At 45.1% G+C, this 24,274-nt stretch overlaps 6 protein-coding genes across 6 annotated transcripts; 4 read left to right on the top strand and 2 right to left on the bottom strand.

The window, feature by feature from the left end:
• Window positions 1–84: 84 nt before the first annotated feature.
• Window positions 85–5,335, top strand: TREMEDRAFT_33585 (uncharacterized protein; the record flags this gene model as incomplete). Its single annotated transcript, XM_007006339.1, has 19 exons — window positions 85–397; window positions 439–495; window positions 542–692; window positions 741–832; window positions 880–917; window positions 961–1,051; window positions 1,097–1,621; window positions 1,833–1,974; window positions 2,126–2,342; window positions 2,534–2,680; window positions 2,723–2,784; window positions 2,931–3,029; window positions 3,158–3,307; window positions 3,393–3,717; window positions 3,958–4,032; window positions 4,157–4,384; window positions 4,562–4,714; window positions 4,842–4,919; window positions 5,099–5,335. 19 exons carry the CDS (start codon window positions 85–87, stop codon window positions 5,333–5,335), a joined length of 3,180 nt encoding a protein of 1,059 aa, XP_007006401.1.
• A 253-nt stretch (window positions 5,336–5,588) lies between these two features.
• TREMEDRAFT_45105 (uncharacterized protein) lies at window positions 5,589–7,409 on the top strand. The gene is made up of 5 exons (XM_007006357.1): window positions 5,589–5,724; window positions 5,774–6,046; window positions 6,134–6,518; window positions 6,823–7,003; window positions 7,242–7,409. The coding sequence occupies exons 1-5, from the start codon at window positions 5,625–5,627 to the stop codon at window positions 7,347–7,349; spliced, it is 1,047 nt and encodes a 348-aa protein (XP_007006419.1). The 5' UTR covers window positions 5,589–5,624; the 3' UTR covers window positions 7,350–7,409.
• A 541-nt stretch (window positions 7,410–7,950) lies between these two features.
• TREMEDRAFT_64080 (uncharacterized protein) lies at window positions 7,951–10,051 on the bottom strand (the record flags this gene model as incomplete). The annotated part of the gene is made up of 2 exons (XM_007006398.1): window positions 7,951–9,905; window positions 10,003–10,051. The coding sequence occupies 2 exons, from the start codon at window positions 10,049–10,051 to the stop codon at window positions 7,951–7,953; spliced, it is 2,004 nt and encodes a 667-aa protein (XP_007006460.1).
• A 730-nt stretch (window positions 10,052–10,781) lies between these two features.
• TREMEDRAFT_69611 (uncharacterized protein) lies at window positions 10,782–12,636 on the top strand (the record flags this gene model as incomplete). The annotated part of the gene is made up of 6 exons (XM_007006551.1): window positions 10,782–10,853; window positions 10,896–10,989; window positions 11,170–11,610; window positions 11,668–11,853; window positions 12,030–12,111; window positions 12,588–12,636. The coding sequence occupies 6 exons, from the start codon at window positions 10,782–10,784 to the stop codon at window positions 12,634–12,636; spliced, it is 924 nt and encodes a 307-aa protein (XP_007006613.1).
• Window positions 12,637–17,390: 4,754 nt separating this feature from the next.
• On the bottom strand, window positions 17,391–18,626 carry TREMEDRAFT_33512 (uncharacterized protein; the record flags this gene model as incomplete). Its single annotated transcript, XM_007006326.1, has 3 exons — window positions 17,391–17,532; window positions 17,677–18,140; window positions 18,354–18,626. 3 exons carry the CDS (start codon window positions 18,624–18,626, stop codon window positions 17,391–17,393), a joined length of 879 nt encoding a protein of 292 aa, XP_007006388.1.
• Window positions 18,627–19,050: 424 nt separating this feature from the next.
• TREMEDRAFT_33397 (uncharacterized protein) lies at window positions 19,051–20,934 on the top strand (the record flags this gene model as incomplete). Its single annotated transcript, XM_007006312.1, has 4 exons — window positions 19,051–19,459; window positions 19,640–19,852; window positions 19,913–20,346; window positions 20,443–20,934. 4 exons carry the CDS (start codon window positions 19,051–19,053, stop codon window positions 20,932–20,934), a joined length of 1,548 nt encoding a protein of 515 aa, XP_007006374.1.
• Window positions 20,935–24,274: the final 3,340 nt, after the last annotated feature.

The raw sequence follows: 24,274 nt of genomic DNA, 5'->3' as shown, positions 1-24,274 counted from the left end.
CACAGAATAAGAGTATCACATTCTATCGCTCCATCCGTACCACGATTCACAGCCACGCTCCCCCGAGTGACGTCGCGACGAGGAATGTCACCCCAGCCTCAAGATTTCGGTCACTACAAATTACTTGAAACTCATCATGTCAACTACGCTCCTCTAGTCGTATCAAAATGGAGATCACAACGAACTGGTTTGACGGTTGTGGTGGGACAACACAAAGCTCCCATTACAAACGGACACTTTGTCATCGCTTCAGAAATCTTCGACGACTCTGGTAGACCGCACACGTTAGAACATCTCGTCTTCTTAGGAAGTAAAGATTATCCTTATAAAGGTGTTCTTGATCAGCTGGCGAATAGAGCAGGAAGTAATGGTACCAACGCTTGGACTGCCAATGATCGTAAGTTTGTGCTGAAGTAGGTAATGATGACTGATGGATAGATACGGCTTATACTATCGCCACCGCCGGAACACAAGGATTTCTAAAGATGCTCCCCAGTGAGTTAACTGATGAAGTTGTGCGGGGTTCAGATTGACGAGAAAGTATATGTCGACCACATCTTCCATCCTACCATGACGGACGCAGGTTTCGTTACCGAAATACACCACATCAATGAGGCGGGTGAAGATGCGGGAGTGGTGTATAGTGAGATGCAAGCTAGGGAGAATACATCGGGTGATCTCATGGCGTTGGAGTGAGTCCATTAGCTCCGTCCGAAATCCTGCTGAGCTAATCTTTGTAGGTCTCAACGACTTTTATACCCTCAATCATCTGCCTATAGGAGTGAAACAGGAGGGCTGATGTCCCAATTACGTATATTGACACCTCAACAGAGTGAGTTTGTGTCTCGACTCGGTTGGTTGTCACTCGCTGATATCCAGTACGAGACTACCATGCCAGTTACTACGTTCCCCATAATGTATGTTTCAACTACACTATGGGACTCAAACTGACAGTCACAGTCTTGTCTCTTGATAGACGGCGCTGTCCCTCTCGCTGAACTCTTCCATGTACTCAACGAGGAAGTAGATCCACTCATTCTCAAAAACCTAGGTCAGCAAAAGGTTTCAAACACTATTCCCTGTACATCAAATACAGCCACCTCTTCAAGGAAATGGCACCTACCAACAGACTGGAAACGACCTTTCATCGAATCTACCACCTCTCAACCACTTTCCATCCCATCTCCAAAAACCCAAGTGGTGGAATTCATGGAAGAAGATGAATCAATGGGTGAAATCGTTCTTCTCTGGCTCGGTCCATCACCAATGGATTATCTCTCCGGTCTCGCCCTCAAGATTCTCGGCTCATATCTGACCCTCACCGCCACAGCTCCTTTACAGAAAGAGTTTATCGAAATCTCTAAGCCCTATGCCAGCTATATAGGAGTCTCATCAGAGGATAGGGTAAACAAGAATGAGATCTCAATGTACATCTCTGACGTACCTACCAAACATCTGGAAGAACTACCGAAACTAATTCTGGAGAAATTGAGGAAGATCGCCGAAGAGGAAGGTGTGGACGAGGAGAGGATGAAGTTAGTGTTGAGACAAGATAAAAGAAAGTTGTTGGATCATATGGAGACCAGTGTATCGGGTGTGTTGTCGGATGTAGTGATTGGGGGTGAGCAGATCCTCTCTTCATCGTCAATCAGTCTATCTCTCTCTTCACCTGCCTGTCACATCCTATGATTCGACTCGTACTGAATCTCACCCCCGTGCGTCGTGACCTGCCGCTTTCTTCCTAGTGGTCACCTCGTCTCTCGTCGCCAACACACATGTTTGGTTGCCCTCGCGAATTCTGCCCAGCGGTCATACGTGAAACTCACGGCCAGACTTCCTGTATGGCGACCTAGAGGGGAAAGACCTTCCCTCCGCATTCGACGATCTGAAAGATTATGCGATCCTGGAAAAATGGTCTGGCTCAGATTGGCAAAGCTTTCTCAAAAAGCAAGTCAACCTTCTTCCGGCCCATCAGTATCAACCCTTCTTTTCCTTTCTCAATGCTGTCTCTCACCTCGCGAATGTCCGGTATACCCCCGCGCATCGTCAGTCGCATGACTGGCTAGCCTCAAGTCTAGGATAAATACTGGAAAGTCACGCACGAACACCTAGGCTGACAAAGTAGATACTTCATCTCTCAGAATTGCCTGACAATCATCGGCAAACCCTCCGCGGCGTTAGCTCAAAAGATCGAATCCGACGAGAAGGAACGTATTGCCAAGCGAAAAGAAGAATTCGGGAAAGAAAAGTTGGAAGAATTGGGAAGAATGTTGAAGAAAGCTAAAGAAGAGAGTGATACGCCTCCACCGGAAGAAATGATCACTTCATTTCCTCTGACCGATGTGAGTCAATTGAGCAACTCATTCATCTTTCTTCCATTCTTTGACACTACTCGAGCTGAACACTGACTGTGAATGTCGGTACCTTGACAGTGCCCTAGGCGATCAATCGGCATCTGGTGTCTTTGTTTTGGCCCTCTGACTGTGCATGCCGTGATATCTGGACTGATTATGGACATCACGCTGACGTCCAGCCAAAATCCCTCACTTGGATACCTGTGGAAACGGCAATCAACAATGCCCTAGGTGAATCCAAATCTGGTGACCGGGGTGAACTTCAAAAACGGATCGAATCGGATGGGAATGTTCTGCCATATGAAGTCCACTTCGCTAATGTTGATGTCAGTTTGTCCCAATGAGGTCTGCTGGGGCTGAAAATACAGTCGAATTTCGTACATGTTTCCGTATTGTTCGATACTATTCATCTCAAGGCAGAATTGAGACCGTAAGTTGTCCGTTCTTGCCGTCAATGATCTCTTCCAGTCTTTGGAGCGTACATCTTCACTATGCACATTGCTCGATACTCTGGGACCGAGACACTGTCTATGCCTTTGGATTTGCGCTGGGTCGTAGTCAAAAACTGATACCTAGATACATGTCAATATTCCAGAACGCTCTTTTCCGTTTGGGTGTGAAAAAGCCCGACGGATCGGAACTATCATATGAACAGGTGGTTGATCAATTGAACGAGTAAGTGTAGTCTTTGCAATATCTTCCTTCTTCTCCACTTTCTTCACCCTTGGCCACAGTCGACTCTCCGGGCACGCCGTCGTACACGTTTCAACTGTTGAATATATGTCACGTCGTTGACACTCCAGTCTGACAGTCTCTCACTCGGCCTCATTCTCATTCCGTAACTCATTCTCCGAGGTATTCCTGATCTCGCTCAAGGTGGAGAAACCTCGATACGAAGAAGCGGTAGAGTGGATAAGAGATCTCATCACCGGGGGTATATTCACGAAAGAGAGGTCAGTTTCCTCTTCCATACATCCATATTCACTTCCCCTTCCATCCCCCCATTTCATTTTTGGTCTATACCACGCTGATGGCCAGGATCTCAATCATCTTAGCTAAAATGGCGCAAGAATTACCTTACAACAAACGTCAAGGAGATTCAGTCTCCCTTGCCACTTTGAATAGTATCCTGTATGATCCGTTGAAATCCACTTCTGAGGCGTGCGGGCTGTTGAAAGCTCTTGAGTTCGTACCGGAGACAATGGAGCTGCTGGAGGGTTCACCAGAGGTTGTGTTGAGTCATCTGGAGGAGATAAGGGCATATCTGTTGGATCCGGCTATCATCCGTGTATCGGTGAGGGGTGATGTGAAGAGTTTGCAACATCCTAGGAAGGTATTGCAGGAGAAGTTTTTCCGTATCGAGGTGGGTCCATCTTGTCTTTTTATCTTCCTCTCTCTCTCGCCATCTCCATCGAGTTGGATTGTGGACAGTAATTCCTTATTACTCACTTGTACCATGCCCATTTCTCTGCGTTGTCCCGTGCCCTAGCCCATGTTGTGTGTGATTGAACCCTACTTTATAGGAAGAAATTGAAAGCTACTGGAGTAGGTAGTACTTATATTTTGGTCATCTGCAGGTAGATAGCATTGTACTGACGAATAGGACCCAAAACCTTTGCGGCCTATATCAACATCAGCTGACACACTTTCTGTATTGGGTAAAAATCCCAAGGCAAAAGTAAATTTCCCTGCTAATCGTAATACAACCCTCCCCTTTTCCTACCCTTCTCCCTCTGTCTCCTTACCCCGCTAACTGACTCGCTGCTGCCAACACATCCTCGCATATCTTAAGCTGACCCCAGTGTATCATAATTCCCATGAGTTCGATAGAAGGAAGTTATTCAAACCATTCAGCCCTCGGACCCAAAGGTTTTTCTCATCCGGATTTACCAGCATTATTACTCTCCGCGGCAGTATTGAACGCCACTGAAAGTTATCTATGGAGATCTATCAGAGGAAATGGATTAGCTTATGGGGCTCATGTGGATGTTGATGCTGAATCGGGTTTAGTTGGGTTTTCAGTGTATCGGGTGGGTAGATTCAAGCGTGTGACCCTTCTATCTCCATTGGATTATCGTCTCTCCATCCCACCAAAGTAACCCCTCTTCTATCTCCGTTGGAACATTCTCTCTCCATATGCCCAAAGTAACTCTCCTTCGTTCTCAAAATTCTTTCGAACCACAATAGACCCACTCACTGACAACCAGAGCCCAAACGCATTGGAAGCGTATCGTGCAGCTGGGAAACTCCTTCAAGGTTTAGCGGACGGAAGTGTGGAATTGGAACAAAGTATATTAGATGGAGCTAGAGCGACCATGACGTTTAGCTATGCTCGTGAATCTGAGACTGTGTCTGCTGCGGTGAGTCGAGACCATGATACGTACTTGTTTCCAAATTCAATTCTCTCTGTTCCCCTCTGAAAATACATTGATTCAAATCATCTGCTATGATCATAGCCTTGCGTCACGAACCTGAGCTGATTCCCAGGCTGCTAGTGCGTACTTGAACGAAGCTCTCAAAGGATTAGGGAAAGATCATCATCAGCATGTATTGACTGTTCTCCCTGTGAGTTATTCTTCATTTCACTCCTCAGCGTCGGCCCCCCCCCCCCCCCCCACCCACCCCCTTTAATCACACCTCTACGACCTCGGCCCGTAATTTAGATGAACTGAGCTGGCTACTCGAGTCTGCCACCATCGAGAGCTCTATAAGCACAACATCGCCTTGAGCTGACCACACCATAGTCCATCACCCTATCCCAAATCCGTCAAACGATCAAAACCCACTTTCTCCCCATCTTCTCCTCTCAAACCAGCGTGTGCGCCATCACGGTCAACAGCGGTAAAGCGGAGGAAGTGGAGGGGATTGCGAAAGAGATGGGGTTCGAAGTGGAGAGGAAGGAGTTGCCAGTTTTGGGTGATGAAGGGAGTGAGGATGGGAGTGAGTTTGAGGGTGAAGAGAGTGAGGGTAGTTCTTCATGACATATATGACAATCTCATGATCATAAACCGTCCAGTACAATGCATCAGTATCTACATAGCAGCCCCCATCATACCTACCGAATTCCTTCCAACTTACTTACCGGTCGCATAGCAAGGGAATAGTGGGGAGTTGGTGACGTGGTATAAACCCGTTTATCCAACACGTGGCTCACACGTGGATTGATAAGCAACCGCAATTTCCCTCTGAAACGTCTTTCCGATCTCTCACTTCCTATACTTAGCATATAGTAACATCAGATACAACCAAGTCTCTCGTCCCCTGCAAGTCATGAGCAGGCTGGGAGTTATAACAGGGTTGGGCAATGTCAAAAGTTTCAAGAGTACCAACACTACCGCTACAGCTACAGCTTTCTGTGGGTCTGTCCCGAGTGAGTCCCTCCACTGTGATCTACTTTGGACCGTACTGACAAGCTTCAGTGACGCCTAAAACCCTCTCACTCAGGTTGAATGGTATAAGATACAATACAAACCTTTGTACTTCTGCTGAATATATCTGGAGAGATTCAAACAAAGGCAGCTTCACATCGAGCATCAGGCCACAATCCGGAGGAAGTATCAGATATCACACCACTTCCACCACCGCACAACCCGGGGGAAAGTTCGTCAGAGAAGAAAATGAAGATTTCTCAGTTGCTTGGAAAAGAAATCTGGATGAAGCAAGGGAATGGAGAAAAAAACAAAGTATCATCAGTTAGTCAACCTCTACTTTCCTCTCACCACTACAACTCAATTTTACTCTTACTCTTACTCTTAACAAAATTTCAACTAACCATCTAGAATCTTCTTTACCTCTTTTCCTTCCTTCACCTTTTTCTCAATCTCAACAAAGTAAAAAATCACCAACTCAAACTACTCTCTCTACACTCTTAGCTTCCGGTGCGGCATTAGGTCATTCACCAAAATACCAAAACCGTTCTTTCACTCCATACATTTACGGAACTCGTTCTAATTTATCCATTATCGATCTTGATCAGACACTTCCTATTCTACGTCGAACAGCTGCTATGGTGAGGGATGTGGTAAGATCCGATGGGATCGTCTTGTTTGTAGGTACTAAAAAAGGACATGAGGGGATTATAAGGAAATCAGTTGAAAGATTAGGTGATAATGGTTTTGGTACTAATGAATGGGTATCGGGTGTTTTGACAAATGCTGAGACTGTGTGAGTTTTTTTTGGTTTTGTTCTCTTCTGAACATACCTCTATATTTCATCATCGGTCGCTACCATATTATCATTTATATCCCATCATCGGTCACTATCATATTATCACCAAGTACATGACCACGAGAATATTGGTGTGGAGAGTTTCGAACGAGTGACTGTTGAAGTGACAGAATGAGTTGCATTCAAATATCAGAGCAAAAGGGTTCCAGCTAGTCGGTTTGTAGTATCGATTGGGAGTCAGCTTGAGGTGGAATGTTCGGAGAATGGGGTTATATGATCAACTCAGTGAACTAACACACAGATTCGGTATCAAACCTATAGAAAATAAATCTTATCTTCCAGATTTGGTATTTTTCTTAAACCCTTCTGAAAACTTGGGTGGTATAAAAGAATGTACCATAAGGAATGTCCCAACTATTGGTATCGTAGATACCGATACGGATCCTAGGATCGTCACATATCCTATTCCTGCGAATATGGAAGTGAGTGAATTCTACTCTCCCTTTCCTCTTTATCTTTGTTCCCCATTTATTCTTCCACTCAGATTCTACCATTCGCCCTCTTCTCTCCTTGACTCTATTCGTGCGTTGTTTGTCTTTTACGCTATGTTCATCCTCACCCAATATTCACTTCTCACTTCTCCTAGTGGGAGCTTGTTTCATATAGACACTTGAACGAGTCGTCTTGTTTGTCCACAAGAAGGTAACGACTGATGAATAGTCACTCCGTACCGCTGAACTCATAGCGGGAACCTTGAGTCTTGCAGGACAAGAAGGTCGTCGATTACGTTTGATCCAAATTGAGAGAAAAGGTAGAAAGGGGAGATGAGAGGATATGTATTCGAGTCATTCCTGGTTTGAACCATGTGATCATATTCAATCTGTTCAGTTAATCAGTTGATTCTCAGGCGCAAAAGATCAATACTTTATTCACTCGCTGCATCAATTATAATGACTGATTATTATCTCTACCACTTTGATATTATACTTTGTATGTTTACGACTCTCATCAGATTATTAAGTGGTATTTCAATTACCCATCCTGACATCTATTTATATTATTTCCCTCGCCTACCATATTTTCCTCGACACTGCAGCATTATGATCCCTGTACCACCCTCATATTGTATTCCTCTATTAATCTCTTACTGTATTATAGCTTTCATATTATAAATCCCTTTCTTTCACATACCCCATCCCACTCAAAACTCAACCCAAACCTAGACCATCTTCATACCATCCCAATACCCCCTCTCCCTCTGAACCTCACTCTGGATATAATCCTTCCTCAAATCCATCCTCCCCCCCCCCCTTCCCCCCCCCACTCCCCCATCTACCTTCCCTCGTCCAATTTCATCTTCCCCGATCACACACTCTCAAACGCTCTCACACACTCTCAAACACTCTCACAACGCCCAAGTCCAAACCCCCTACTTCACCCCCGCTAAATCACTCATCATCCTCTTGAACCTCTTCCCCACTCCATCCAACTCATCCATTCCCAAAGCGGCCCCAAGCCTACAAGACATCCCCACTCTCACCCCACGCTCATGTCCAATGATAGAAACGTTCAAAGCGGGTCCGAAAGCCGTCGAACTTGATCCCCAAATGAGATCGGTCGCATAAGGTGGTAAAGTGTAAAAACCGAGGTTTGAATTTGATATACTGGTTGAGAAAGGAATTTTACGAGTTTCAGAAATGAAAAAAGTTTCCCAACCTGTTTCTGTGTCGTAGTCTATAACCTCAGTGGGGCTACCTGTACTCGTATTCGTATTCGTATTCGTATTCGTATTTGATTGTTGTATTTGACCTTTGGATTTGACCAATATTGGTTTATTTTGATTTCTTTTCCTCATTCCGGATTCATTGGATTGGTCTTTTGTATCACTCAACTTTACAACTCTTCCATCTTCAACATCATCCTCAAATGAATCATTTTGAGAATCCTGAGAAGAAACATTTTGAGGAGTCAAATGAAGAGGTCCAACAAATTTCTTAGGAACATATTCTAATAAACCTATGCCCCAACGTCCTTCTCTTATCTTTTTGTCATCTTTCAATTGTATACCTACTTGACGTGTTGACTCCCAGAAGAAATCTTCACGGTTCATCGTTCCCACTGATGACGTTGGAGTCATATCTGAAGAAGTGAGATTCAGACCTTTTGTGATTGAGAATTCCCCATTTGAGATATGTTTGACAGGAACATTCGTCTCCACCAATCCGTTAGACAGGGTCGATGGGGTCAAGGGAGTAGATGCGGTCGATGCAGACGATTTCGATGTGAAGACTCTAAACTCATCCCTCGAAGAAAGAGGTAACTCGAAATCCACCGACAAGTGAGATACGTAATTCCCGACGATAGCCGAATGTCCAACGGTAGGAGAACGTTCATCTTTCGGATGAGTGGTATGTAACAACATTTTCCCCTTGACTTCCCCGTCATCATCTTGAACCCCCATGACGTCCCTCAATGCCCATCCTAGTCCGATAGTGAACACAGAATGTAAAGTCACTCCATTTTCCCTCGTCTTCACCTTCAAACCATTCACCACATTTTCAGACAGCCCGACCGTGGTTTGAGTCCAATCTACATCCAAAGGATTTTCCTTCGTCTCCGTCTTCTTTGGCCAAGGTCGAGGCTTTTCAAAGTACCTCTGGACGAATTCAGGTAAGAGAGGAAGTAAAAGAGATTGAAATGCGATGGGCAAGATATACCATATAGGTGGTTTAATATAATGTGTTTCTTCCAGGAGAGAAGTACGGAATGGTTCTTGTTTTATGTCTGATGAAGATAGTAAGGCAGATAGTAAATGGAGTATACCACGACCATCTATCAGTTCGTGGAATACGCTCAAGGTGAGGTAAGATATATGGTCGGTTATTTGATCCTGGTTTTCTTGATCTGATTGAGATATAGTAGAGGTTGTTGATGGTCTAGTGAACAAGGTGACTTGCCACATAGGTCCATGAAGAGGTTGTCTTTCCATTCTCCTAATTTCTCTTTCTATTAAATAGTTCATCAACGTCTCTTGTTCCTCTCCTTCTCCATCTTCTCCTTTGGTATCTCTCCCCTCTGTTCGTTGTTCATCGGACAAACCATCGTTAGGGACCACCTCCCGACGTAAGATATCCCCAACAGACCATCTTTCACCAGGTTCGAAACATCCTTTTCGTAAACGAGAATGTAAGATGGGTAATTTATCTTGTAATTGATCTATCCTCCTTTTCAAGTATTCTTCCGAGGGGAAATCTTGTACTTGATCAACCTTTTCCTTGGAGTGTTCTTCGGAATGGAAGACAGTGGGATATGCAACGATTACCGAGATTATATTGGGGTATCCTGCATGTCGACGACAGAGTGAGAATTGTTCATGTAGCGATACTGGGAGTTAGGCCTAGATCATACGCAAATGTTGAAGAGTATGACATTACTATGTTGATTATTGTGAGGGAAAGAAAGATGGGGGTAAGTCACTTACGAGGTCGAACATCAGACGGAAGGACCTGTTTACTAGATGATGTAACCATTTGTGTAAAGATCAGGTGACAATGTCAACATCAAGTGGTTACGGAGTCGTTCAGTAAGGTAGGTATCATTTCGTGCTTCAGGGTCGGGAGTAACATACCAAGACCGAGGCCGGCGGCCGACGGACAAGCAGGGTCTAGAGTATGGAGTGGTCACCTTTCTTCTCCTCTCACCATCATAGTACCATCCCACAGCGTCGTCAATGGGCTCGCCATGCATTTGAGTAGTTGTATATACATAAGATATAGTGATCACATCATCACCCACAATGTCTACCCGCCATACAGGGTCACCCACCTGGCCACCTGGCCACCATATATATGCAAGGACGCAAAAGTCCAAGCTATACCACAGCGGCGATCGCCGTTCCCTTCCCCCTTCCTACTCCCTCCTCCACCCCCATCCAAGCTATGTATAACCCACCCATCATCAACCTCCTCCCTCATCCCTCTCCCATCTGTCCCGACTGACAACTCACACTCATATCTCGACCGAACGCTCTCATGCAGATCCAACTGTGACGAACAAGTAGTCAAAACTCACGCTTCCCCATGACCGTCTCCCTCCTTTGATCCCCCCTTCACTTCTTCCCCCTGCCATCTGCCCATCTCGCATCGCATCGGTCATCATCTCACTTGACTATTTCCCCCACATCTATCATATCGCGAACGATATTCATAGGCAAGTTTGTATGCTTCACTTGACAACAATCACCCACCCCTCGACCCCGACATGACGTCAATACCCCGTGCGAGACAGAATCATATCTTCGCAAGCGGGTCGGCTAATAACAAAGCTGCTCAGGTGGGTCATCTTTTCGAGACTCTCCACTATGCTGACTCTCAGCTAAGCAATGCGTATCAAGAACTAGGCAAAGAATTGGCATCTGATAAACTCAAAGTGGTCGGCGGATATACGTTGGGAAGGATCATCGGTGAAGGTAAGTTTCGTTTTATCTCTTATCACTACCACATCGTGTATTCCCATCACATTCATACTTGAATCTCCTCATCCCCATTTCTCAGCCCTCGTTTACTCTTTGCCTCTCCGGTTTTTCTTCCTATCACTTTCGCGATACCACAACTACCATCCAGCCTACAGCCTCCCCACTAAAACGCAGGAACCTTCGGCTCCGTTCACCTCGCAACCCACCGTCTCACTGGCACCCGATGCGCAATCAAGAAAATCCCAAAAACCTCCACCTCTCAACTCACACGGGAAATACATCACCATCGACGTTTACATCATCCCAACATTGTTCATCTACACGAGATCATAGCTACCGAATCTCACATTTGGCTAGTCACGGAATTATGTAGCGGGGGAGAGTTGTTCGACTATCTGGTGGAAAGGGGACGGATGTTGGAAGGTGAAGGAAGGAGATTATTTGGAGAGTTGACGGTGGCTGTAGGATTGATGCATAAACAAGGAGTGGTGCATAGAGATCTGAAGTTGGAGAATGTGTTGTTGGATGGTGAATTGAAGATCAAATTGGGCGATTTGGGATTTGCTAGGGAATGTCAGAAGGGTAGGTTGATGGATACTTTTTGTGGGACCACGGGTGAGTTTCCCTATTTTGACCAATTTTCAGTGGAAAGACACACAATCTGATGGTTAGGCTACGCGAGTCCCGAAATGCTCGCTGGGAGGAAATATCTAGGAGAAGAGACCGACGTATGGTCATTGGGCATAATTCTCTATTCTCTCCTCTGTGGAGGTTTACCGTTTGACAGTGATGATGAGAGGGAGATGAAACATTTGATCTTGAAGGGGGTGTATGACGAACCGGATTGGTTGAGTCCCGGTGGGTGATTCAACAATCCTCTCTTTATCGCACTTGTCGTTTACGCAGCCTCCCCCCTCCCTCCCCCTTTTCTTCTCCCTCCATTTCCAACAACACCATTCGAATTCCATGTGGTACCCACTTTCATCTGTCCGAAGCGATACAATGTGTATATGTCACATTAGCTCACTCCTCAGAAGCACGCTCCCTCATCCGAGACATGCTTCAACAAGATCCCTCGAAACGTCTCACCATCGAAGGGATCCTATCCCACCCATGGTTCACCATGACCCTCATCGATGATATCCCCCATGCCCGAGGAGACACCCATTCCATCGCACCTTCCCCCGCTGCCAGTCCCAACCCTCAAAGCAGTAATTTCCCCGAATCATCACATTCCAAATTATCATTCTCCGATTCATCTGGATTCCTCGGTCCTCCTCCTACCAACCAAACATCGCAATCCCCACATTCCACCGAACTCACACAACCCCATGAACATTCAACCTCCCACGACACACAAGCAGTCCACGCAACCCACGAATCACTCACTCGTCCTGGTCCCTCACCCCTATCCGCACCACCCGCTCCACAATCCGATACAGACCCATCTGAAACATCCCACGATCTCTTCAGCAGTGAAGGACGTCCCGACACAGGAGTCACCACACCTACTTCCACCGAAGAGGAACAACCAGAAGAAGATCGAGTAATCAAAAGAATGCACAGTGGAGAAGACAGCTACACTGAAAAAGTCTTGGAATCACAACATCATACGCTAGAAATGCAACATTCGAATACTAGTCAAACCACCATTCGTTATCCCAATTCTGAATCACAAATCACTCGTCCTAAACCTAGAGTATCGTTAGGGAAAAACACTCTAGGTGATGGACCTCAAGAGATCGATGAAGATTTGGAAAATGATCAACTCGCACCATTAGGAAAACCTTCTTCTTTTGAAGATCATCATTCACATCCATTAACACAATTCTCTCGTACACCTTCACGTACAAAAAGAAGATCGGTATCATCCATCTTATCTATCCAAAGAAGATTATCACATCATTCTAATTCAGGTCAGTTCCAGACTTATCCACCTGAAAATTATCTAGGTCAATTGAACTCCAACACCCCAGAAAGATTTACTACACCTTCAGAGAAATATCTGTTGAAACAAATGTCAGATTTAGGAGTGGACATCGGTCAATTGAAACATTCTGTCAATACAGACGCCTGTGATTCTTCAGCTGCCATGTGGTGGATATTGAGACAAAAGCAATTGGTAGATAGAGGTGAAACGGACAAGGTGATAGAGGATAGGATGGCTTCTTCTGCGAGAAAGAAAGACAGAGCTTCCGCTTATGCCAAAGAGGAGAGGAGGAAGCGAAAAGAGTATGAGTTACGTGGAGGAGAAGATGATGAAGATTTGAGAGGGGCTCGGAAACCGTATCCAGGAGATGAAGGAGATCGAAGAGAGAAGGATCGATCGGAAAGACTAGACGGACGGAATTCAAAACAAGACTCGGATCGATTGGAAAGACGAGAGGGAAGAAGTCCAGAGAGTAGAGGAAACAAGGAGAGTCCTCCCAAAGAAGGAAAGGACCAGGGTCGAGATTCTTCAATCGAAGATCCAAGTCATCTTTCCATCTCACATACCCCCACTTCCATCCCACTATCTTTCTCTGGATCAGGATCAGGATCAGGAGCCGTCACTCCTCAGTCACACTTAGCTCCTCTCTTAGGACCTATGAAAACCATCGTCACTTCTCCCGAACCCGTCATTCCCTCTGATTCGATGCAAGAAATCAAACCTGAATCCTTCCAACCACTGAAACCACCAAAAACCCCACCTAAACCTGATCTTCTGATTTCGCCCGACACTTCGCCGTCTAATCGGTTGAAATCCCGTTCACCGTCAATATCAATGTTACAACGTGCCACGTCTGTCCTGGTAGGGGGTAGTTGGAAATTGGAAGATAAGATAGATTCTTCTGATAATCCATCTCCAAATAGGAACAAACCCACTAAACAAGCGAAAGAGAAAGAGAAAGAGAAGGAGGACAGAAGATCTACATCACCTACAAAGTTAATAAAGCCAAATCCAAAAACTAAATTAACCAAGTCGGAAAACCAGCAGATCGTTCAAGATAGAACAAAAATGACAAGATCGGATAGTAGTAATACCTTACTTAACGCTTTAGCTTCAAGTTCTACCATAGGATCTAGATCACCTGAAAGTTCTATACCTTCATTAGTTGAGAATCCTTCGAGGGGAAGATCACCAATACCTGTGAATCTCCCACTTGTCGATCTTGCGTCTTCTCATGGTACCATTGAAAAATCTCAAAATTCAACTCCTTTATCTGTAAAAGTCGGATTGATAGATCTCACAGAGTTGGTAACTCCTCCTACTCCATTACCCAAATCACCTTTACCACCTCCCCCTCCTACGAAAGATAGTATAAATTCACCTGCTTCTCTTCCCATCCGATCAGAAGGTACTCAAACCATTGTCAATGCTGCTCGCGGAGAGACTAGTCCGAACAAAAGTGACAACAGTCCTCCGAATGTTATTCCGACAAGTCATGCTAAGGGGACCACACCTGGTAGTAAGACCCCGAGTCCAAATCCAGGTGTTATGCCGAAAGTCAAAAATTCAAAACGCGATAGTCTTTGGTCAACTTTTCGTTATCTATTTCAAGAAGATCGTCGACGTCGAAAGAATTCTTCTCCTGGTCCATCCCATTTATCAGAAATAAAAGTCGGTCCTGCATTAGTGTTATCTAGAGGAATAGCAGCCAGAGCTCCTCATCCTTCTCGATTACCAGCTTCACGTAGACCTTCGATAGAAGGTAGACCAGTCTCCCTTTCTCGTCGAGCTTCCATAGACGGGAGACCTGTTTCTATCAGACGTTCTTCCATCGATGGAAAATCCGTCTCTATCTCTCGACGTGCTTCTATAGATGGGAAACATGTCACAGTCTCCCGCCGCGCATCGATCGATGGAAAAGGTAGAAGACCTGTGATTTCTCGACGATCCAGTAGTGTAAACTCTCGACGATCTTCAATCTCTCATCCTCCTAGTCCTATGCCAATTTCCATACCTACATTATTAGATCATCTTCCACCACTCGGACCTAGATCTTCTTCCTCTTTGATAGATCATCATCATCATCATCCATTATCTCAAAATTCTTCTCAACCAGATCATCCATCTAGAACAACCACACATCCCAATCATCCCATCGAACTATCTCTTCGTCGACATACATCAGGTAGTCAAACTCCAACTTCAGACTTTGAATCCAGACCATCTTCCTTATACGGTCGTGATCGTCGACCTGGAGTATTACGTTCACCAAGTTTACATTCTGAAAAAAGTATATTCCGTCAATCTCAATCATCTTTCTATCAAAATCAACCTTCATCACCTTTACACAATTATCAACGACGCCCAACATCTGGTTCTTCATCAAGACGTATCAAACATGTTCGTGCTATACCTGAATCCCAAATATTCAGAAGTGGGAATGGTCGTGGTCAAATACTCCGTTCGGGGAGTATGGTAAGTGTTGTCAGTATATCAAGTTCTCATATGTTAAGATCTGCGAGTGTTATGAGCGTCACAAGTTCTATAAAATCCACAACATCTTCTAGAAATTCTTCAAGAGAAAGAGAAAGGGACAAGAATGAAAGTGATTATGAAACTGGTGATAACGGTTCAATCAGATCTAAACGGTCTTTGGCCAAACAATTACATAAATCTACTTTGTTGGATCAAAAGATATCAAGACAAGGAAAAAAGATGACAATGGCACAACGTTCAATGTTGGGATATGATATGAATGGGAAAGAAAAGAAACCTACCAGAGATGTTTTCAAAGATGATGACTGGGTGGATGAATCTGATGAAGATTATTTAGGTGGGATAGGTCAAGAAATGAATTTGAATAAAGGTCAAGGGTGGAAGAATGGATATGAAAGTAAAAAAGCTGGTTGGGGTAATGCGGTGTATCCAAATACCAAATTGGACGTGTTCAGAGGAAGGATAACAGAGGTTCATCCGGGTTTTAAAACAAGAATCTCAGATTTGGTAAACGATGAGAAAGCAACAATGTCAGATGTTCATCCGGGTGTCCGAACGGGTAATTCAGGATTGATCAAAGGTGATAAACGGCGAAGGAGAGGAATGGGAATGGGAAGTAGTGGGGAAAGTGGGGAAGAGAGGAATGACAGTGATTCAAAAGTCGGTGCCAGAAGGAATGGACTTGGTGAGAATCATAATCTTGGAGCTGGATCAGGAAGGAAGAATGGAATGATTATTGAATCTTCTTTTGCAATAGAGGGGATCAGAGGTGCGAGTGCGGGTGCAAGTGGGACAAGTACGACGGGAGGGAAAGAAGAAAGAGTTGGTGGAAGAAGGAGGAAAGGTAAAGGTAAAGAAGAGATTGGAGATAGAAGAAGAGGTTTAGGGTTGGGTAATGGTGCTTCACCATTTATCATTGAAGAGGAAGAAGAGGAGGAAGAGGAATGATCAGTCTGGGGGAGTGGGTGTGGGGTTATGAATTGTGAATTGTTGTAGCAAATTAGGAATTGATATCCTGTTCAATTGATGAAAATATATTTTTGTCTTGTCTTGGTCACAAGTTGTTTTCTCCTTCATACTTGTAATTCTCCACATGCCAGATTTCATTTCGACCACCACTGTCCTATACACCAGTACTATAGAGTAACTAACTAAAGAATTCGTTCTTCCCCACTTGGTGAGGTCAATCCTCGAGACTGTGGAAAGATCGAGTGATATGGCTGAGAAACGTTGGTACGGTGAAAACGTTGTGATTTCCAATTGGCCTCAGATGAATGAAAGATTAATGATTCGAGTGATATTGAACCGAATGAGGAGAGTCTTTGCCATTTGTGGTATCAGTATCATTTGTGATATCAGTATGAAGAAGGTATTTGGTTTACAGGTCAAGTTGGAAAATCATAAATCTGGTCGAAGCGTTCATATTCAATCGCTAACCGATTTGCAACGCCCATCTCCGAACGCCTAACTCCCAATGACTAACGCCCAACGCCCAAAGCCTGAAGACTCATGATCCATAATCAAAGAGCATGAGCTTACTCAATACATATACGTCATAGGGAAAATGTTGAACATAGATGAGAGATTTGCCCCCATGGTTATCTCAAGCGCCTTTTACCTTTGATTGACCTCGATTTTTGGTTTCCGATTGTATTCGACTTCCTACTCGACGATTCTTTCCCAGATCGATCAGGGTTCATAGACATTATAGTTCCTAAAGAAGGCATTATACCTATTCGTCAGCGGTCTGAGTTGTTCGTCCCTCCCCTCCCGGACGCAGGAAACATATTTGATATTGGTCGACGGAACGAATGAATGAGCGTGGCTATTGTGACATATCGGCAAGGTCCCATGATCCAGTTTGAGGGGATTATATCCGAGACCCGGACCAAAGTAGCGGAGAGTCAAAGTAGAGGAGAAAGAATCAAGATATATACGGAATGAGGATCAAAGTTGGTCAAGCAAGATTTCAACTGGACTCACCCTTTTCCTTTACAAAATATTCCACCACGTCATGTGCTCCTTTCTTCATAGCGAGATCGACAAATTTCGGATCGATCGTTATAGATATCCTTCTCCTTTTCTTACATCTACCATTTACCTCTTCTTCCCTTCCCTGTACACTTTCTCCTCCCCCGGCAGTGCTTCCCCGTCCCTCTCTTCCATCGTCCCCGGGAATCTCCATCGCTCTCATTGGTTCGCTCCCCTTCACGACCCCATCCTTCGATATTGTCGCTTTCTTGCTAAGGTATGACACACCTTTCGACGTCTGACGCTCCACCCAATTCCGATCCACCAACAACCTAACAAGCTCCAAATCCTTCATATGTATTGCCAACTCCAAAGCCATCCACCCTTTCACACTTGGGTCAGCACCGTGATACAATAAAAACTGGATCAACGACACGTCTCTAGCTAAAACAGCACGACATAGAGGATAACCTTTGTGGGAATTCGGTGAAGGAGAATAAGTTGAGAATAGGTGGATCAGAAGTGGGTGGAGAGTCGAGTTTGCTGAAAAGGTTTCATCAACAGAAAGTGGATCTTGTGTATGTTGATTGGATGAGAACACGGTAGTTTGTGATGCTCGAGGAGGTTTGAATGAAGATGTTGGTAGAAGAAAAGGTGGTCGAAATAATCTTCTTGGTAATTCGACACATGACAATGGTCCAATCTTAACACCGTCTTGTGTCTTTTCGACCTCTTCCACTGAGAAGTCCTTGTGTGGTAATCCACCAATTACGAGGCTTTGTCCTTCTTCCTCTACACCAACTTCCGGATCGGTTCGTAAGAGACCACCGGTCGCATCAACCTCTGATCGAGAGGTATGTCGTCCAGAAGATGATTCCCCGCGAATATCGTCCACTTCGGAACGTCGTAGATTGTTGCCTTGCTTCCTCCTCATCGAAAAATCCTCATCCTCATCCCCCACACCCCTTCTCATATCCCATAACCGTCGGATCTCTCTACACACCCCTACATCACATACCGGATGTCGCACACTTCTCACCAATACATCCTCCGGTCCGTAATGCGCATAAAGGGAAAGAAGGTAAGTGGCGATGGTTGTAGGGGAAGAATTGTGGAGGGTAGAGTAGATACGTTTTGAGACTTGAGGTAGGAAAGGGTTGAGAGAGAGTAGATGGATAGATTGTACGAGCTGAGCGTTAGGTCTCGTACATTGAGAACAAGTGTCATAGGTCATGAACATATGCAATAGCTCATGAACAGATGTCATCTATATAATGGATGGATCGAGTTCGGGGAGAACTGTTGAAGCGAGAGAGAGGAAACGTACCTCAGTTGGAAGATCTAGTAAGTTCGCTACCATCTCATCATCTTCCTACTGCATCTTCGTATCGTGTATAGTGAGAAGCAAATGGCGCAGAGAAGAAAACCGAATCAATGATAACGGGCGAACGTAGAAGGTCATGCAAGTTGAAATCGTGGACAGGTGGACGAAGGGAGCAAATAGGCGATTAGTAAAACTTTCCTAATGAGATTACTAATCTTAAACCTCACATCACACATTACTAACGGGATCAAAATTTCCCCTTCCAAACCTTCTCCCTTTCACCCCTCCTACTTAGCTGTAAGTACCGCTGTCCTCTACCATCCCACCCATGACAATGTTCCTTCCCCGACACTCACACCGGCTACCTATACCTATACCAATCACCATCTACTCACGTACATTCTTCTCACTCTTCCGGCGTTCCCCTCTCCCCTCCCCTCCTTCTCCTCCACCTTCAACCCTCTTCCACCTACTCTCTCAATCCCCCTCATCCGCACTTAGGGAAAAAGCAGATAGAGTCAAAGCTCATTCTCTCTGTCCTGTATCTTACGAACGTTATGGTGAGCGAATCAGACCTAAGTTTGATTGTCCGAATTGCGGTTGGCCTACACACGCTTCTGAGCAGAGATGGAATGAGGGAAGATCCGAACATGAGAGGTATTGTGGGAGATTGAGGGAGGTCAACGAGGATGAACATGATTTGAGGAGTGGGAGAAAGATGAAAGAATTTGAGAGTATGCCTGGTGAGTCATCAACCCTTCTCTACAACATTCCTCTCACAGTACATTCACACAGTCCTCTCCATCGAACAGCTTCCTACGGCGTACAAGACGGGTCGACCCTAAAGCACTTCACAAACACCCATACCTCTTTCACACAGTTGATAATATATCAAAGGGACAACGGACCACTCTGATATACAGAATGGCAACCATATGAAGCAGCGATAAACTTCTCATCATGGGATACTTTCTTCTTCAGCAGAAATTTCCCTTCTATCGATAATGATCGAGCGATAAGACATGTTTCCAAGATTCTCACTTACCCAATCACGGTCGGCGCCATTTTGCATCAGAATGGACCTTTCACTTCTGGTAATGGGAGGATCACTCGGGAAGGTCAGAGGAGTATGGCTGGTGAGTAATTTTATCTCCATCTTGTCTCATTCATTCTTCAAGCCCCACGCTCATCCGCAGCTTTCCACTCCATCCTTCACCTTCCCCGAGGCGCAATCACCGAAACCTCCCCCTCTTCCTCGTCAACCCCTCAACCTCCATTCCGTATCTTCCTTCTCGGCGCTCGAGCCGAATCTACCCTTCCCCCAGATCTCTGGTCTCAACTCACATTCTTATTCCCCCGCTCATCACTCCATATCTACTTTATCGGTCCTGAAGTCGGACTTCCTTTACTCTCCCAAAATTCTCCTCGGCGGAAAACAAACTACGACTTCGATCCTGATGGTGGATATGGTGTGCCCAGTTATACACTGAATGTGAATCCTCAACTCAAACTCACAAGCTTGAGGACAAATTACGAAGAGGTTCATAATCAATTCGGACCTTTCGATCCTTATTCCGATGTCTTTTTCGCCTTTTCACCAGGATTAGGTTTCCCACACCAACCTTCTCCGGTACCTATCAAACAGGACCCATCTGACTCGACCTCTTTCATTCCGACCTCCCACTCTCAAGCCGAGGACGACTCAAGCCAATCTTCCACTCTCGAGCAACCCGTGGTGGAAGAAAACAATACATCTTCCGAGACCGCAGGCATATACTCCACCCCAGAATCAGAACCCGTTCCACCCTCCCCTCAATCCACAGAAATAGACCAACCTCTTCAACCCCTCGTACAAGCTCAAACAACATGGAAAAGACCTCTTCAACAAATACTAGGAACCAAATGCGCCCTCTTCTTCACCGCCTTTTCACCCTTAGATCTCCAAAGAGACGTCTCCGCACTATTAGGTACCACACCGCCTTCCGCTCTCTCCGGACCGAGAGAATACCCGGATCACGTGGCTTTACCCACCAGGCCGATAGACAGGATCGACAAGGTTACCGATGAATTCGAGATGGTGTTGACTCCGGGTATCAATCCGTTTGGTAGTATTAAATGGGAGATTGCAGAGTGGGATGTGAGAGTCGGGGTCAAGACGAACTGGGGTGTTTGGGGAATAAGGGGGAAGAGATATGAGGTTGTGGAGGGGGAGGAGTAGGTGCTTGTAGGTGCAGTTGTTTTGAACGGATGCATCCGGACACTTCTCTAAGTAATCTGTTTCGGAGAACACGCCCCACTTGGTAGTTTCACGTTCTGATCGGGGCGGGCTGAATGAGCCATGATTGCAGACAGGCGCACTGGGGATATGGTATGCTTCATGAAAGACACCAATACACATTGTTCATCAATTGATGTCGGTGTCAATAGAGTATATCGGGGGTCGAAATATCTACTCACAATGCTCGATCTGTCACAGCGGTGAAGTTGGTACTATCCGTATATCGTTACCATCGGAGAGAGATATGTTGGTGGGAGAAGGAATCGCAATGAAAGATTACTCACAATATTTTATCTCCCAAAGCAAGTACCACACAGGCTCGACCACATGACCCAACTTCATCCCATTCGCCGGTACTTGCTCAGTTCACTCGATGTGGAATGTCGACCGAGTACCTAGTTTCGTGAAACCCGCGTGTCAGCCAAAACCATTTTCCAGTTTCCCTCAAGCTGACACCGCGATATGATGATCTCGAAGCATCAAACTACCTCCTCAAGGTCGAAAGATACGTTCAAAGATCACCCCCGGAAACAATCCAAGTTTCCATCAAGCACAACACGCAAGACGTCCATCTTCAGATCTCCCAAATGTCAAAAAGCGTAATACGCAAAATTGAACAAATGAGTATCGCGAACCCGTCACCCTCAATTTCCATCTTTCCAAGTCATAAAATCCTCTTCAAGATTGATTCACGAACATCAAGGGTGACGAGGGTATAACAAACCATTCACCAAAAAGATTAATGGTTGTTGTATTCCACTAAGACAAGAAACATAATCTTGTCATCCATGAAACCTGATGGTAGCACAGAAAAAGGATATCGATACTGGTATCATTGGTAAATAACCAAGACCAAGTCCGATTTGAAAGGGTGTGGATGTAAACCTTTCATAGTGATCAACAATGTAACGCCGTTCACATTATTGATACTGTTATATAGGTATGAGCCGTATGACGGGGTACCGATATATCGACCGACTTTTGAGAATATAAAACTCATCATTGTCAACCTGCACGGGAAAGTATGTGATGGAAGAATAGGGAATGATCCTATCGACGAAAACATACAAAGTGAGAAGACTCACTATGATCTTTGAAATCCCGAGGAGTCATTTGGTCCATGAGACGACACGTAAATTATTCATTTGGATTTACTTCGGAAGTGAAGTGAAGTGTGACTTTGGATAGTGGTATTGCTAGATGCACTTAAGTTGAGGACCATGTCCGTCTGCACGATCAGCTCGATACGAAGTTCGGTGATTAATGGACAAGGAGAAGACTTACTCACACTCTTCAAGTCAAACTTGAATCTCAAAAGGATGGAACACTGAGCGGGAACGACAAATGTGATTGAATAAGAGTCAAGTGAGAAGTGAGAAGTGAGAAAGAAGAAAGATTGAGAGATGTTGATTGCAGCAGCACCGTATTGTTGACATTTTCAGTTTCAAGGAGGTTGGTGGAAGATCACTCAACGCAGGTCAGTTGGTGATCCGTGCGTACGTAGAAACCAGCTTGTTGATCAGTAATGCCACGTCACTGCGATACGGATTGCCAAATGTGATTGTAGTCTTTGATGCGACTCTCTACTAACGCCTTAATATCATACTCATTGCGGGCGTCAGCTCGCAAAATATAGGGGGTGCAATTCTAAGTAAGTGCCTGGCAGAAACAGGGACTTTACGTGAGGCTGGGAAATTTACATGTATGGTGAAATCTGACCTCTTCACTGTACCTTGACATTCCACTCCGAGCCAGCATGTCCTCCCGCTGGCAATGCAGCATGGCAAACTCAAGATGTAAAGCTCCCTCTGACATGACACTCAATTCATCTCACTTTTGAAAGGGCTCCAAGGGAAAGAAGAGTGATGAGTACTACAAGACTTGTTCTTTCTGCCGCGGTGTCACGGTCCTGTCCTTGACAGATCTCTAAAGATCAAAGACAGGTGGACTGCAACTGTTTAGTTAGCTTGAACAACGACGGTCAGTATATTGTTCGTGAACTTGTGATGTGGTCGGACGACTAAAGTGACTTGCGAAGGATCCGAGCAAGTCGAGATGACAACAAGGGTGTGTGATATGACGTGGGCAGGGGTTTTGTCGATGGAAGGCGTGTTAAAGATGAGTATATGTCAAGAAGAGAGATCTTTGTGAAGTGGCAAATAATATTTTGATCCTTGAGAAAAAGAAAACTACAAAGTAGATACGTGCTCCTTTTATACCTTTCTGAGGGATTCAGAATGAGCTTTTCAATGAGTCGACTCATTGACTCATTCTTGTCTCGTCTCTCCTTTTCCCCTATAACCTCATTATCTCATTGTGTCTCAATGAGTTTTCAATGAGTATCAATGAGTCTCAATGAGTATCAATGAGTCTCAATGAGTATCAATGAGTCTCAATGAGTCTCAATGAGTATCAATGAGTCTCAATGAGTCTCAATGAGTCTCAATGAGTATCAATGAGTCTCAATGAGTTTTCAGGGTAACTCATTGAGTCTCATTGAATTCAGGGTAACTCAATGAGTTTTGATGAGTCATGGTGGCGCGACTCGTCCGAGTCGTGACACACGGCAATACAACCATACCCCTCTCAACACCAACATCACAGCACCAGTCAGTCTGCTGCTCTCGCTGTCAAGTCATTCTCCCATCCCCCCATTTCCGAGGCAATCGTGGAAGACGTGTTCATTCTTGTCAAGCATGTTGTGAGGAAGAGGAAATACATCTGGAGAGCCCTCATCCTGCTCCATCTCACTCTGATGGGCACTCTCAGCTCACCCCTGGGTCTCAGAGAGCTCAACCTCGCCGCCGTCTTCACAACTCTTGTGTACCCTCACCTTCTCCTGCTCGACCACAACCACTCATGCTTGGCAACACACACCCTGCACTTCAAAATTGCCGTGCTCCTCGCCCCCCTGATGGCACTCCTCCACTTCTAGGAAGACCGGCTGCCCCTCGACCCCCTTGACCCTTCCTACATGTAGGAGAAAAATGCTGTAACACCTGCCAAAAATGGTCTGCAGACATCAATTTCCAACATTCAAACCGCACAGCCCCATACCTTTCCTGTGCCAACTGCCGAGAAATTCAGCGACAGAGGTATCAAGAGCGGGTCAAACCAAATGATATACAATCAGCTGAACCGGACAACACTCACATAGTGTCTCAAAGACAACTCTTGATCCACTCATTTCTTGTGATCCAACTGAACTATACGGCCCCTGTATCTCTAATGAATCCATCACCCTCATCAATAATTTTCACCAACAGGTTCAGCGTCTTGG

The sequence above is a fragment of the Tremella mesenterica genome, assembly GCF_000271645.1.
Source record: "Tremella mesenterica DSM 1558 unplaced genomic scaffold TREMEscaffold_10, whole genome shotgun sequence".
Lineage (NCBI taxonomy): Eukaryota > Fungi > Basidiomycota > Tremellomycetes > Tremellales > Tremellaceae > Tremella > Tremella mesenterica.
Note: the sequence above shows the minus strand (reverse complement) of the source record. Positions and strands in the feature narration are given on the sequence as shown.

Excerpts from the sequence above, each read along its gene's own strand:
- TREMEDRAFT_45105 (XM_007006357.1), top strand. The coding sequence starts at position 5,625 with ATGAGCAGGCTGGGAGTTATAACAGGGTTGGGCAATGTCAAAAGTTTC. Across the intron at positions 6,047-6,133 it reads AAAAAAACAAAGTATCATCA|AATCTTCTTTACCTCTTTTC; the intron begins GTTAGTCAACCT and ends CTAACCATCTAG. Across the intron at positions 6,519-6,822 it reads TTGACAAATGCTGAGACTGT|ATTCGGTATCAAACCTATAG; the intron begins GTGAGTTTTTTT and ends ACTAACACACAG.